We start from the raw sequence: 14,874 nt of genomic DNA, 5'->3' as shown, positions 1-14,874 counted from the left end.
CCCATGTATCCCTGTGCTGTCCCAGCAGACGGTGGCATTGATGTCCCCCGCCTCATCTCAATAGGGTTCCCCCTTACCACTACCCACCCCCTGTGCCACTTGGCACCATCCACAACCCATCGAACAGCACAAGGATCTACTAAAGCTTTTATTTCCAGCACACATGGCTTCGGGGTACAGTAGCATCTGCTGGTGCCAGGGGGGTGATGCTCAGGAGGGCAAGCAGGCAGGGAACTGGGAGTGTCAGGGACCTGCGCCCCCCCGGAGCCGCAGGAGCATGAAGATGGTGCTCATGGGCTGGATGTTGTAGTCTGCCAGCGTGTGCCGGTCCTCCAGAGGCCTGGACTCATACGTCAGGTACAGCTGGTCGGGGTGAGGCCCATTCCGCCTGTGGATCTGCTCCTTTAGCTGCCGGACAGTGTCGGTGGGACACACCGTGTAGGTGGTGCTCCGGTTCTTGTCGTCCTTCACGAAGACCTCCATCGTCTGGGGCTCGGTCTGCAGCAGCAACAGCGTGGTGCTGTAGAAGATGCCGTAGGTGGCCAAGGTATTGCCATCCTGCAGGATGAGGCTGCTCATTCCCGACTCCTGCTGCGCCAGGCGCTGCATGTACCAGGGGATGCCCCACTTCTGATTAATCGTCTCCTTCAGCTCATTGATGGTGGTGCCCGGGCTGACGGTCTTTGTCAGGCTGGTGCCCGACAGCTGCTTCACCTCAATCGTCACGGGCTTGGCCGGCTGTGGGGACAGGAGAATGGGTGGGCAAAGTGGGCAGGGGTGAGGGCTCTAGGGAGGGGTCCGCGATGCCTGCAGGCGCCGGCAGCCTTACCTGCACGGCCCAAGGCTTGGCAGTGCTGACACAGGGCAGCAAACGGTCACGGGCAGCTTCCTGTGCCACCAGGTCCCATCTATTGCCTTGTCCCAGGATCCCTGTGGGGTCGGCGGGGTCCAGGATGATGGGGCTGTGAACACAGAAGGTGGGCGCTGCCATCAGCCCCGGGCAGTGCCACGGGGCGGGTGGCATGGGTCCCACCGGGCACGGTCCTCACCAGGAGGATTGGCGCAGCAGGCTCTTCACATGGGCGCCGATCTCTCTGTGCTGGAGCAAGTAGTACGCCTCCCAGTAGATGCAGATCTCCTGGGGTCGGCAGAGCAGCTCCAGCACCGTATGGAAGCCCTCAGCCATTTTGAAGGATTCATTGGAGCCTGTGCCCTGCTCCCAGGCGTAGATGGTCAGCAGCTCCAGAGCATACTTGGGAGGCAGGTCCTTGGTGTGGCACCGTGGCTTCACCCTCTGGGGAGAAGATGAGGATGGGGGTGAGAGCTAGCTAGGGGGGGTGCCCGGTGGGTGCCAGGGAAGGCAGCCCCTCACCTTCTTGTACCAGTGCTTGACCAGGCGCAGGAGGCTTTTCAGCTTGGCAGGATAACGCTTCACAAACTTCTTCTGCAGCTCAGTGAAGCAGGGGGAGAACTCCCCGGCGCTGCCTTTGGCTCTCAGAAGCTCCACGTAGGCTGCCTCGTACAAGCTCGGGTTCAGCCAGTCCTCCCGTCTTACCTGTCCTGTGGGGTGAGAAGGAGGGTGAGAGCCATCCCAGCACTGAGGCCACAGCCCAGCCCCATGCCAGCCCACAGCCCTTACCCAAGGCGTCGTAGGCAGGCAGGATGTCCACGTCGGTGGACTCCGAGTTCACCTTGGAGCAGAGGGTGAGGCTGATGGAGCGCGGCATATTGCCGGGACCCTTGTACCGGGGCTCAGTGATGTTCACGGTGAACATCAGGCTCTGCCTGCAGTCATCCAGCCTCCTCTTGATCAAATCCAGGATACCCGTTCTATTCTGCTTCTGCTGCTGGTAGCTGGAGAAGCAGCTGAGGAAGAGCACCACATCGGCATCGGAGTTGTTCCGCAGGGCTGTGCCCTTGCCTGATGAGCCGCCCTGTGGAGAGATGCCCTGTCCGCTCAGCACGGCTGCCCCTCAGCGCGGGAACCGCCTGCCACCATTCCTGGGGCTGCCAGGGGAAACTGAGGCAGGGCATGAGCTGGAGCAGCAGGACAGAGGGAAGGGTGGCAGCAGGGGTGCTGGCTGGTCCCTGAGCCGGCCAGTGCTCACCTTGACGGTCTTGTTGACATGGATGTTGGTCTCCTTCAGGAAGCAGTCCTTCTTCAGGAATTCACAGATTTGATTCGTTGTCCACTTCACCTGGTCGCTGAATTCCGTGCTGGGCTGCAGGACATCCATGATCCAGGCGTCCAGCCTCTCAGCGGTCACCGTCAGCAGCCCGTTCGTGTCTTCCATCCTGCTAGGTGTGGGAGCGTGGCCGCTCCCTCGGCTCTCTCCTGGCTTGCTGCCTCCCCTCTGCCCACTCCTCCCTGCCTGCAGCGGCTTTTAAACCTTCCAGGGACTCCGATGGCGATGGTGTCACCACAACTCCGATGGCGTCACCACCGGGAAGTTAAGGTGGCCACTGCCTCCCGGTTTCGCTTTTCCCCGTCCCCTGCTCCCATCTCCTCGGGGGTCCCCCAAGTGCCCCGGTGCCACATCCGCAGGGGCTGGGAGGGGACAGGAGGGGCTGCACGGCACCGCCATCACCCCGGCAGCCGGCTGAGGGGCAGCAGCAACAGTGGCAGCACAGGCAGCTGCCTGCAGGCTGGGTCTGGGGTGCTGCAGGACCTCGTAGCTCGGGGTGTCTGCAGTGGCACAGGGTCTGCCCTGGGTGCCCAGCTGGCCACAGGCAGTGTCCCACCACCGGGACCCCGCACCAGGCCCTGCCCGGGGCCGGGAGTGCCCTGTCTGCCCCTGCGCCTGCCTGTGCCCACACCAGGGGCTCAAGGGTCTGGCCTGGGGGACACAGCCAGCGCTGGGACCTGGCTGTTGCTGGTGGCACAGTGTCACCACAGGCAATGGGATGTGGCCGGTGCCAGTGCCATCAGAGGCCCTGGTATCACCACTGACTATGGGATGTGGCTGGCGCCACTGGAGGCCCTGGTGTCACCCCAGGCAATGGGACATGGCCAGCGCTGGTGTCACCAGACGCCCTGGTATCACTATAGGCAATGAGATGCAGCTGGTGCTAGTGCCACTGGGGGACTTGGTGTCACCCCGGCAGTGGTACGTGGCTGGTGCCAGCATCCCCAGGGGTCCTGGTGTCACCCCTGGCAGCGGTACATGGCTGGTGCCAGCATCCCCGGGGGTCCTGGTGTCACCCCTGGCAGCGGTACATGGCTGGTGCCAGCATCCCCGGGGGTCCTGGTGTCACCCCTGGCAGCGGTACATGGCTGGTGCCAGCATCCCCGGGGGTCCTGGTGTCACCCCTGGCAGCGGTACATGGCTGGTGCCAGCATCCCTGGGGGTCGCGGTGCTCCCCCAGCAGCGGGACGTGGCTGGTGCCAGCATCCCCGGGGGTCCCGGCGCCCCCCGGCCGTACGGGCAGGACGCTGCTGCCCGCGCCACCTTAAGCGCCGGCTGCGGCAGGGCCGGGAAACGGGAGTTTCTGTTTATTTTTGCCGTTTCGGTTTCTGTCTCCGCCGCCTGGAAACGAAAGTGCAAAGTCGAGTCGGCAGCGGCTCTGCCCTCCCGCTCCCCGCCAGCCCCCCTTCGCCCCCAAACGCCTCCTCGGAGCGGCGTCTGGGTCCGGGATGAGCCTGCGGCTGTAAGGAAGGGTTGGGACCCCAGGCTCTGGCACAGAGACGATTTCAGATCGAGCTGGGTGTCTCCGAGGAGAGACACGCCGCCCCCCCGGTTGTTTTCCTGTGCCTTTTAAGGCCTCACAACGTGTTGACGTGTCTGTCCAGGCGATGTGCAGGGACTGTTTGCCCCATTGATTTGTTTAATAGCCGCTTTTTCTCTGTGACGTCTGGAATAGCATTTCGAATTTTGTCTACTCACGCAGTTTCATCTTCCTCCTGTCTTACCTGCACTTGGGTCTCATCCGTCTTCTGTTGACTTCAGATAGAATGGTTTCTCTCTTTCTTTGAAGGTTCTTTCCCTCAGTTACAGGCTTGGTCCAGTTTATCTCTTTGTGCAAGACTCCGAGTATTTCCCCTTTTCGACTAAGTAAAGGTTGAACTAAAGTCCAGTTGCGGTTTGCAGCCCAAAGCTTCCACACTCCGGTCACTCATGCCAAGCAAAATCACTCAAGTTTGAATTCAACCTAATTTTAAGTGATCCCACAATTAATTCTAATATCCTATAAGTAGCCTAATTTAATTCCCAACATGAGGGTACGGGCAGGGGGAGAGGTGGGCAGGGACAGGGATAGAGACGGGGCAGGGATACGGGCAGGGGCAGCCATATGGCTGGGGCAGGGACATGGGCAGGAGCAGGGATGGCAGTCCCCTTAGTGTTGGGTGACAACAGGGCAGGCAGCGGGGCAGGAATACAGGCAGGGGCAAGGATGTGGGCAGGGGCAGGAGCAGGGTTACAGGCAGGGATATGGGCAATTATGGGAAGGGACAGGGGTAGAAATAGGGACAGGAGCAGGTATTGGGGCAGGGATGGGGATACAGGCAGGGGTGGGGGCAAGGACAGAGGCAGAGATACAGGCAGGGCCAGGAGCAGGGAAAAGTACAGGGATATGTGCAGGTGTGCAGACAGGGCAGGGACAGGTGGAGGGACAGGGATACGGGAAGGGACAGGACCGGCAGCAGGGACAGGGTACAGGCAGGGCCAGGGCTGTGGGCAGGGACTGGTGTCACAAACCTTTCGCACCTGTCTCCGGACGCCCAAGGAGCGAGGCCAGGGTGCCAAGGTGAGAACAAGAGTCACTCTCTATTTGCACCCATGGGATGTCCCAGCCGAATGGGGGCACCCCAAACATGGTGTCACACATGGCTCTCACACCTCCTGAGCGCTGGGGTACAGCATGGTTTGGACAATCCCTACTTACTCCCCTCCCCCCGCCACACACACACACACACACACACACGCCCCTACTTTGCAAAGCCACTGGGATTCTATGGTGGTGTCACCCTTTCCTCGTCCAGGTGTCTCTGGAGTCCATCTTGCTACAGGTGTACGAAAGCTGGAGATGGACTTTTTACAAGGGTATGTGGTGATAGGACAAGGGGTAATGGCTTCACACTGGAAGAGGGGAGATTTAGACTAGATGTAAGGCAAGAAATTTTTCACTGTGAGGGTGGTGAAAGGTTCCCCAGAGAAGCTGTGGCTGCCCCACCCCTGGAGGGGTTCAAGGCCAGGTTGGACGGGGCTTTGAGCAACCTGGTCTGGTGGGAGGTGTCCCTGCCCAGGGCGGGTGGTTGGAACTGGATGATCTTTAAGGTCCCTTCCAACCCAAACCATTCTGTGGTTCCATGATTCTATTTATCTGTGAGGACAGGTCACAGGAGGATCTTAGGGGGGTGTTGGAGGAGCCGGGGTGCTCCTTATCTTGGGAGTCCAGGGGTGGCCTTCACCCTTCAGGATGGGGCTGTCCTCCTCCTCTTCCTCCTCCTCCTCGCAGGGAGCTGCCATCCTGCAGCCGTGCCTGCTGAACCATAACTATGCAGCATACAATGTAAATACATATATCTTAAGAAAGTCCATATGGTTTCAATACTATATAAAGACTAATTGGTACAATAGTTAGGAAATGAGATTTTCCTCACCAGACGCAGGCAGGGGCAGGGATAGCGATGTGCCGAGGGTGGAAATAGGGACAGGACAGGGACAGGGACAAAGGAAGGTGCAGGGACAAGGCAGGAGCAGGGTCAGGGACAGAAACAGACACACAGGCAGGGGCAGGGATATGGCCAGGGACAGGGATCAGGCAGGGGCAGGAGCAGAAAGGATATGGGCAGGCATGTGGGCAGGGATAGTGATGGGCCAGGGGTGGAAAGAGAGGCAGGACAGGGACGGGAGGGGGACGGGGGGCCCAGGACTGCGCCCCACCCACCTGCAGGGACAATGGCGCATCCGCCGCCGCCACTGCTGCTGCTCCGGCACAAACACCTGGAAAATAAAAAGTGTCCCCCCCGCCCCCTTCACTGGGTGCCTGGAGTCTCCCTGCACCCAGCGCGGCATCGGGGGAACACCCTGGGGACCCCCCCACCCCGGGCACAGGGGGCTGTCGTGTTAAGGGTCAAAACGGTTTTGGCAGAAAATAAAGCCCCTTGCGTTCTAACACTCCTCACCCAGGCGGGAGGCCAGGCGCGGCTGCGTTTGAATTCTGAGGGATGCCCAATGCCCCACGATCACTCCAGTCGCGTTTAATACATTCAGCTGTAACGAGTCGGATACGCTAACAGGGGGCGGCACCTTCAGTCTAGTCGTGCTCGTGAACTAGCAACGGCCACTCTCTTTGGCCGCGTTCAATGGGAAACCGAAACGACCGGCTACTTAAACAGTGGGGTTTATTTAAGCAACAGATATATAGGTTCTTATGGGTTGCCCGTGATAAATACACTGTCTGCAAAGCAGGTGCAAATAAAAGTCTTGTTAATTACACAAAACATGTGACAAACTTCTAAACAATACAGCCTGGCTACAAATATAGGGAAAAGACTCCCTAGAGAGATTTCTAAGTTTCCCGAGGAAGCACTCGGTATAGTCCGAGTCTTACCCAAAGGTGTCCCTATGGGGGGCAAGAAAGGCTCATCCCGTCGATTGGTCCTGGAAGTCAACGGCAGTCGGTGATGGAGTCCTCCTTGATTTGTTCACGATGGTGTCTTCTCTCATATCCCCCCTTTCTTGGGCTATTTTTGTACTATTTTTAACCTTCAAGGTGGAGTTTGAGTGACTCCAGTCATAAATACCTTTATTATGACTGGTGTAAAATTCTCTCGCCTCACATTTAAAGGTAGAGTTTACAAAAAATTCAGGGCACAGACTCCAGGAGGAGCGGTCGCACCTTGGAGGCGGGTAGCCTTCAGGATGGAGGTGCGTTTTGGTATTGTAATGACATCATAATGAGCAAAGTTTGCACAAAGGACAGCATTTCATCAAAATTCGACAGACTGTTGGCTCAGGGTAGTAAGTATGCAGCTTATCAGTTCCATAGGACTGATATCAGTTCCATAAGCTCCATCCTGTTCCCACATCTGCTGGATTTTCACAGGGCGAGACCGTGGACTCTCCATTCCACTTCGCCCCCCGTGTTGCTTTGCAAGCAACATTGTACAGGGAATCGCAGACTCTTCGCATCCCAGCTGCGGCTGTGTTCTACCCTAGAAGCTTTTTGATTTTATACCTTACCTTAATGTGCGAACAATTGTGTGTTTTTGATCATTTTAGCAATTACTCCACAGGGGCTCACACCAAGGGTATTCCCTACAGCCCTGGGTTCAAAGCGGGGGGGGCTTCACCCAGCCAGGATTGGGGGAGGGTCCAGGGGGGACCCAGGGAGCAGCACCCAGCCCCCCCCAGGAGGGGAGGGGGGGGAAAAGACCACACCCCCCCCCCCCCCAAAATGGGTTCTGGGTATCCTGACCCACCTCTGCCCACGCTCCAGGACTCAGCTCTGTCACAGCAGCTGCTCCAGGGCCTGGGGGGCATGGAAGAGAAAGGGATGAGAGAACACAATTCCCTCCCCCCCAGCACCCCTCCTCAGGAAGGGCAGAGCCCCCCAGCACAGCCTGGGGTGGGGGGAGCCATACCTCCCCCCCGTTTCACCCCACTCCATTGCTGCGTCCTCCAGCAGAGCCCCCCACACCAACCTTCCAGCCCGGAATAAAGACACAGCACAGGGTGGGGACACCCAGGACCCCCCCACAACCCCAGGACAAAGCCTACACCCCCCCCCCCCACCCTTCCAGGACAGCACTGGGGGGCCCAATTGTGCCAGCCCCACCCCCGGGGGAGGGGTGTGTGTCACACCTTGTGTGTCCCTCCTGGCACCCTCCGGGGGGGTCATTCCTTGTTTCCCAGCACCCCGGCACCCTCTGGGGGGGGCTGACAGTCTCTATGTCCCACCCAGCCCCACGGGTGAGGGGGGCCGGGGGGGCCTGTCCTGGGAGCGGCGTCGGGCGGCAGAGGGGCAGGATGGGACGTTGGACGACGACAACCACGACAGTGACGTGAACAACGACGACGACCACGACATGAAGGATGAATGCCGACGATGGCGGCAACGACGCTGACGACGATGATGCAAACAACGGCGGCGATGACATTTAGGGAATTTATATTATCTGTTTACACTTACATAGAAAATCTGCTCAGACTTAGACATTAACACTTATGATACAGAATATCTATTCAGACTGTCTGCTTACACATTTATTTTGACACTAATATCTTTTTATAAATACATTTTTTAAAATATTTTTATATTCTAGGATCTTTTATATAACACAGAAGCACAGAATCATAGAATCCTTAGGGAGAGGTTTTTATTTTGCACTTATTTTACATACATAAATTAATATTATTTCTCAGTATATAAATATTTCTCATATATAAATGAGAGAGTGATGTCTATTTCAACACCTCATGCCCATAGTTACAGGTTTTCACATTTTTTAATGCATCCCAAGAATTTTCAGACGTTCTGGGGCTGTGACCCACCTCTTTTGGGGACACCCACATAACCCCACATCCCCCACTCACCTGCTCCTCCACTGCCTCATTGCTCCCTCAGTGATGTTGGGGTGCCCCAAATGACATCATCAGCTCCCCAGGCACACGCCCCTTTTTATTCATCCCAAAAAAAGGACCAAAATGCCCAGACCCAGGGCTGGCCCCTTCCCCTCAGGGGGCTCCACCACCAGCTGCAAACCTGGGCTGGGGATCTCTCAAGCAGCACGAGACACCTACAACGAGGCACCTGGAAAACAAAAATCCCCAATTATAGCTCAGCATCTTAAAAAATAGCCCAGAAGAGAGTAGAGGAATTCCATCAGACTGAGGGATGGGACAGCAGCTGAGCTACAGGAGCATTCTGAGGAAACAGCTCAGCTCAAAATACAGCACAGCCTTCAAAAGCCAGAGCCATTCGAACTCTCAAAGTCAGGATTAAGTCTAATTGCTACAATTTTGAACATGCTCTTAGCATAACAGTAAACTGTCTCGCTGGTGTTGCAAAATGCCTTGTCCCTTCCCTCTTCCTTTTGCGTGTGTTCGGTTTATATATACCCAATAAAAATACTTACACTATAAAAGTATTTGACTTTCCTCTGGCACTAATTTCACTTGCACAGCTGCGAATTGATACCATGACACTATCACTCTCCAAAATACACAGTTATAACTTGACTGCAGGTTTTCTTGGGTGTTACACAAGGAGGAGGGACATCTGGCCAGGGGCACTGCCCGAGAGAGATGCTACTGGGCTGCTGGGGAAGCGCGCCACTGAAAGCCAGACAGAAATAAAGTACCTCAGAGCACTCTGTCGAAATATCGGGGAAAACCTGGTAACATTCAGTCGCCTCTCTTTTTAAACCTTCAGAACAAACACTTAACTGCCTAAATATGCCTCATACATTGTATGCTACAGCTGTTTGGCAGTTGCACTTTAAACAATGCAAGTCAGTAGGGAATTATACAATGTTACCTTTTTTTTTTAAGTTTAATTTTGCATAGAAAAATCAGCGATATAAGAGATCCCCCAAATGGTTTTACTTTAGAAGAGAAGAGAAGAGAAGAGAAGAGAAGAGAAGAGAAGAGAAGAGAAGAGAAGAGAAGAGACCCTAAAGAAGGTAACAGGCAGCTCTTAATTTATCTGAGGTGAAAGTTCGCTCTTTAACCCCAAAGGAAACCATTCCTATATACCAAGGCACCAACCCAGGCAGGAGGCACTCTCTGTGAACTGCAGTTCCTCATCAGCTGTCCAGAAAAGCAAAGTTGCCTTTTCTGCAGGTTTGACGCGGACTATCTGCGGCATCCCCAAACTCACCAATGTGTCTCCCCGCTCCCCCAGCCACACGCGTGCCATTACCTGAGCCGCAAGTGGAATCAGCTGTGCAGGATTCTCTTGCCGTAACACAGAAGGTGACCCTGGGAAAAGAGGAGGCAAGAAATGAGCCTGTTTGTCACACCCAGCCAACGCAGCCGAGCTGGGGGATTCCCACCCTACCTCTGCCCTTGGGAGTGGGGCCGCGATGGACCCACCACACAGAGAGAGGCACCTGGCACGGATTTTATCTCTAACCCTGTTCCTGAGCCCAAAGCCACACAACTACCCCTCTTTCTGAGCCCCAAAACCAGCCACACGAGCCTGGTTGCCAGCCCCGGGTGCAGAAGACCTGGTCTCCGTGTCGCGCCCCAAACTGGCGCCCCCTCTCTGCTTCCTGACCCCCTCTGCAGCCCCTCTGGGCGACGTCGAGGGGCGGGGGGAGCGCAGCCGCCCCACGGCCCGGCATCCCCAGTGTCCCCCGCCGGCAGTTTTGGAGAGCGTTGGGGAACTGCCGAGAATCTGGCCCCACGTCTCTGCGGGGCGGCCGCAGCTCGGCCCGGCCGACGCTCAATTACTGCCGTCCCAGGTTTAATTGCTCCAGCATCACCAGCAGCGCACCCCAACCCCTCCAGGCCGAAGGGACCCTGCGGGAAGCCCGGCCCAGCCAGCCCCCTCCGACGCTACAATGCCCCAGTGAGACACTCCTCCGTACGCCCGGGCCCCCTCAGGGATCTCTCAGGCCCCCCGTGCCCCCCTCAGGCCCCCCCGTCTCGCCTCGGGACTCCACCGCCCCCCACTCACCTTGACGCGGTCCAGATACCTCACGACGTGCTCGCGGCAGCCCCGGGGACCCAGTCCCGCGGACCCGGCCCGGCCGAGGACCCGCCCGCCGGATCCCGTTTTCCCGCCAGGCCGCCCCGCGCCCGCTTCCACCCGTCCGCCATTTTCCTTCGGCCCCGTCCGCTTCCGGAGCGGCCCGGCCCGCCGCCGACGGCCCGCCCACGGCGCGCGCCCATTGGCCACGGGTCACTCCGCTCACAGGCAGCTCAGCTCCATTGGCCTTTCGCCGCCGTCAATCACCACTGCGCCCCGCCCTGGCGAGGCGATCCGACCAATCGAAGCACGGCGAGACGATCCGACCAACTGAAGCGCGGCGAGGTGACCCGATCAATGGGAGCGCGGCACCTGCGCTGTGATTGGCCCATTCTCCCGCGCATGCGTCCCAGAGCGGTTGCCATGGTGAGGACGCTCTGGCGGGGGCCGAGGCCGTTGCCATGGCGACAGGGCCCTGCGGGGCGGGGGAGGACGGGCGGGGGCGAGGAGGGAGATTCACCAAAACACGGCTTTTTCTTCTTAAAAACTATAGAGATTTGTTTGCGAAAGCACAAAATAAGCGTGGCGCGCTGCCCGGCCCCCCAGCAGCGCTCCCCTGGGATCCGGAGCTTCGAGAGCAGACGGGGCTCCCACAGCTCGGGGGCAGCGTCCGCTGAGGCTGCGTGTGGGCCAGCGCCTACGGGGGGGACACGGCGGTGGCGGGCGGCACGGCCCGGGGCGTGATCGGGGAGGCTCCGGGGGAGCTCTGGCGAGTTGGGGAGGCGGCCGGCATCTGCGCCCGCGGGGTGTCCGCCTTCTTCCCCGCTTGCCGCCCGCCCGCTCTCGGCTAACTCCCCGGGGCTCGCCTCCGGCGCCCCGGCAGCCTGCCGCAGCGGGCCGTTTGAAGCTTCCCGCCCCGCCAGCCCCGGGCGGCAAGCGGGCAGGAGACACTCCCGCCCCGGCCGAAGGGGCTCGCTCGCCTCCCCGGTGGTCCCGGCCCGGCCCTGCCGCCGGGGATGGCGCCCGGCAGCCGCCAGTGCGGGGCCCGCTCTGCAGTACCGTGCTTCGGCCACAGGGGGGCAGCAGCAGCGAGGCCGCCAGGGACCCGGGAGGAAGGCTGGTGCCTTAGCCACAACACGAAAGTCAGCGATCTTTGCTTTTCGGCATGAAAATTTTTTTGGCATTTTTTTTCCTCCTTTCCAGCTGCACAAATCCAACTGGATTTGGCTTTCCTGGGAGTCCCAAATTAGGATTTTTTTCTCCCAAATTGTTGTTTTGCCCCCCAGTGCAGACCCAGAATCGGGGGCTTGGGGGTATTTTTGTGCCCTGGCAGCAGCTCCCGCTGGGTGTGCGCAGCCCCGCAGGGAAAAATCCCCGTTCGGGGGAACTGGCCCCAAATTGGGAGGGGAAAAGGGGCAGCTTTGGAAAGTATTTTTATGTCTTCAAGAGAGATTAAAGGGCAGGGAGAGTTTTTAAATCCTTTCCATAAATAGGCTTTCTTTGCATTTTTAAAACCTTACAGAGCATAGATGTTTACATTAATGTATCTATTCACATGCAGATAGATCAATTTAAGGGAATATATATTATCTATTTGTACTGATATAGAATATCTGTTTAGACTTCTATGTTAACATTATATAGAACATAGATTTAGACATATATTTTGACATTTTAATATCTTTTTATATTCTAAACCCCTTTATACAACATAGAACCACAGAATGCTTAGAGATATAGGGTTTTATTTTTAACTCCTTCTATATAAAGAAATTATTTATCAATGCATATAAAAATGAGAGACTTTATTTCAATGTCTCACGCCCATATTTAGAGGTTTTAACATTTTTTAAATCCACCCCCGTGAATTTTCAGACATTTTGGGGTTGTGACCCACCTCTTTGCGGGGGGGGACACACACGACACAAGGACGGGGGACGACCCCTGCATGACCCACACCACCTGCTCACCTGCTCCTCTGCCACATCACCTCCCCCTCAGTGACACTGGGGTGCCCCAAATGATGTTGTGGCCCCCACAGACACACGCATCCCTTTTTATTCACACACACACACACCCCTCTCTGGTGCTGCCAAACGCCTGGCCCCTTCCTCCCAGCGCGGCCGCAGGGAAATCACCCTGCAGGGCGGCAGGACCAGACTGTGCCGTAACCAGAATTGACACTGCTGGACCCACCACTGCACCTACAGCCCTCATGCTGCTGCTGCCGCTCACCTCGCTCGCTGGGTCGATGCAGCTGAGAGGCACGGATCAAACCCTGAAGAGCAAAAGGAACAATAAAGAACAAAGCTCGGCCGTTCACTTCATGGTGAAAGGGTGAGCCTATGTTTATATACATCCAGTAAAAATACTCATACTCTAGAAGTATTTGACTTGCCTCTGGCACTAATTTCACTTGCACAGCTGTGAATTGATAGCAGCAAACTACTCATCTTCAAAATACACAGTTATAACTTGACTGCAGGTTTTCTTGGGTGTTACACAAGGAGGAGGGACATCTGGCCAGGGGCACTGCCCGAGAGAGATGCTACTGGGCTGCTGGGGAAGCGCGCCACTGAAAGCCAGACAGAAATAAAGTACCTCAGAGCACTCTGTCGAAATATCAGGGAAAACCTGGTAACATTCAGTCGCCTCTCTTTTTAAACCTTCAGAACAAACACTTAACTGCCTAAATATGCCTCATACATTGCATGCTACAGCTATTTGGCAGTTGCACTTTAAACAATGCAAGTCAGTGGGTAAATTATACAATGTTACCTTTTTTTTTTAAGTTTAATTTTGCATAGAAAAATCAGCAATATAAGAGACCGCCCAAATGGTTTTATTCTTGAGGGTCAGGGGGAAAATCAAATCCCTGGTGCTGCAATCAAAAAGCATCAGCAGATTGGCGAATGCTTTTGGCTGTGTAACGTGCTCCAGAACAGACCTTATATTCTTTTTAGAGGGACCTGCTCAGGCAGGAGGCACGCTCTGTTCACTGCAACTCCTCGTCAGCTTTTCTGCACTGGCAGCAAAGTTGCCTTTTCCATGGCTTCGATGTGGAGTATCTGTAGCATCCCTGAACTCACCAATGTGTCTCCCCGCTCCCCCAGCCACACGCGTGCCATTACCTGAGCAGCGAGCAGAATCAGCCGTGCAAGGTTCTCTTGCTGTGACGCAGAAGGTGACCCTGGGAAAAGAGGAGGTGAGAAATCAGCCTGTTTGTCGCACCCAGCCAACGGGGATGAGCCGGGGGACCCCCACCCTACCTCTGCCCTCGGGAGCGGAGCCGGGACAGACACTCCGTGCAGATAGAGAGGGGGGCTGCCACGGATTTCATCTCTAACCCTGTTCCTGAGCCCAAAGCCACACAACTCCCCCTCTTTCTGAGCCCCAAAACCAGCCACACGAGCCTGGTTGCCAGCCCCGGGAGCAAGAGACCTGGTCTCCATGTCGGGCCCCAAACGGGTCCCCTCCATCTGCTTCCTGATCCCTTCTGCAGCCCCTCTGGGCGACGCTGAGGGAGCGGAGCCACCCCACAGCCCGCACCCCCAGGGCCTCACGGGCACTTTGGGGGAGCGCTGGGAAACTGCGGAGGGCCCGGCCCCGCGTCCCTGCGGGGCGGCACCAGCTCGGCCCGGGCACCGCTTTCTTACCGCCGTGCCAGGCTTTATTGCTCCAGCATCGCCGGCACCGCACCCCAAACTCCCCAGGCCGAAGGGACCCCGCGCGGAGCAACCCCCTCCGACCCGACAATGCCCCGCTTCGGGCGCCCCGTTCCCCCAGCCCCATTCAGGGCCCTCCCGGCCGCCCCCCCATCACCCCTCGGGGCCCCCACAGAACGCTCACCTTGACGCGGTCCAGCTGCCTCACGACGTGCTCGCGGCGGCCCCGCGGGCCGGGCCCGGCCCGACCGCGCACCCGCCCGCCGGGCCCAGCTTTCCGCCCGGATCGCCCCGCTCCGATTTTGAGCCGGCCGCCATTTTCCCCCGGCTCCGTCCGCTTCCGGAACGCCCCGGCCCGGCCCGGCCCGCCCACGACGCGCGCCCATTGGCCATCTCCCGCCCCCCTCCTTGAGCAACGCCGCTCCATTGGCTCGCCACCGCCATCAGTCCCTGCCGCACCCCACCCCCGGCGAGAGATCCGACCAATGGCAGCGCGGCGAGGCGATCCGACCAATGGGAGCGCGGAGCCCGCGCTCTGATTGGCCCACCCTCCCGCCCATCCGCCGGGGAG

General features: G+C 57.7%; 1 protein-coding gene and 2 long non-coding RNA genes across 4 annotated transcripts; all 3 read right to left on the bottom strand.

The window, feature by feature from the left end:
- Positions 1-135: 135 nt before the first annotated feature.
- LOC128915743 (2'-5'-oligoadenylate synthase 1-like) lies at positions 136-2,396 on the bottom strand. Its single transcript, XM_054216485.1, has 6 exons — positions 2,109-2,396; positions 1,640-1,934; positions 1,373-1,560; positions 1,050-1,294; positions 830-962; positions 136-738 (listed from the first exon to the last, which is right to left on the bottom strand). The coding sequence occupies exons 1-6, from the start codon at positions 2,292-2,294 to the stop codon at positions 244-246; spliced, it is 1,542 nt and encodes a 513-aa protein (XP_054072460.1). The 5' UTR covers positions 2,295-2,396; the 3' UTR covers positions 136-243.
- A 3,813-nt stretch (positions 2,397-6,209) lies between these two features.
- On the bottom strand, positions 6,210-10,789 carry LOC128915744 (uncharacterized). Of its 2 annotated transcripts, XR_008468737.1 has the most exons (5): positions 10,627-10,789; positions 9,868-9,926; positions 8,541-8,757; positions 7,809-8,067; positions 6,210-7,476 (listed from the first exon to the last, which is right to left on the bottom strand). It is a non-coding gene; the product is annotated as an uncharacterized LOC128915744 (long non-coding RNA). The 2 variants fall into 2 exon arrangements; XR_008468736.1 differs by lacking the exons at positions 6,210-7,476; positions 7,809-8,067 and having other exon boundaries at positions 8,307-8,757.
- A 1,913-nt stretch (positions 10,790-12,702) lies between these two features.
- On the bottom strand, positions 12,703-14,669 carry LOC128915600 (uncharacterized). Its single transcript, XR_008468693.1, has 2 exons — positions 14,488-14,669; positions 12,703-13,828 (listed from the first exon to the last, which is right to left on the bottom strand). It is a non-coding gene; the product is annotated as an uncharacterized LOC128915600 (long non-coding RNA).
- Between the last annotated feature and the right edge of the window lie 205 nt (positions 14,670-14,874).

This window comes from Rissa tridactyla, chromosome 10 (assembly GCF_028500815.1).
Source record: "Rissa tridactyla isolate bRisTri1 chromosome 10, bRisTri1.patW.cur.20221130, whole genome shotgun sequence".
NCBI classification, from domain to species: domain Eukaryota; kingdom Metazoa; phylum Chordata; class Aves; order Charadriiformes; family Laridae; genus Rissa; species Rissa tridactyla.
This window is presented reverse-complemented; position numbering and strand designations above follow the sequence as displayed.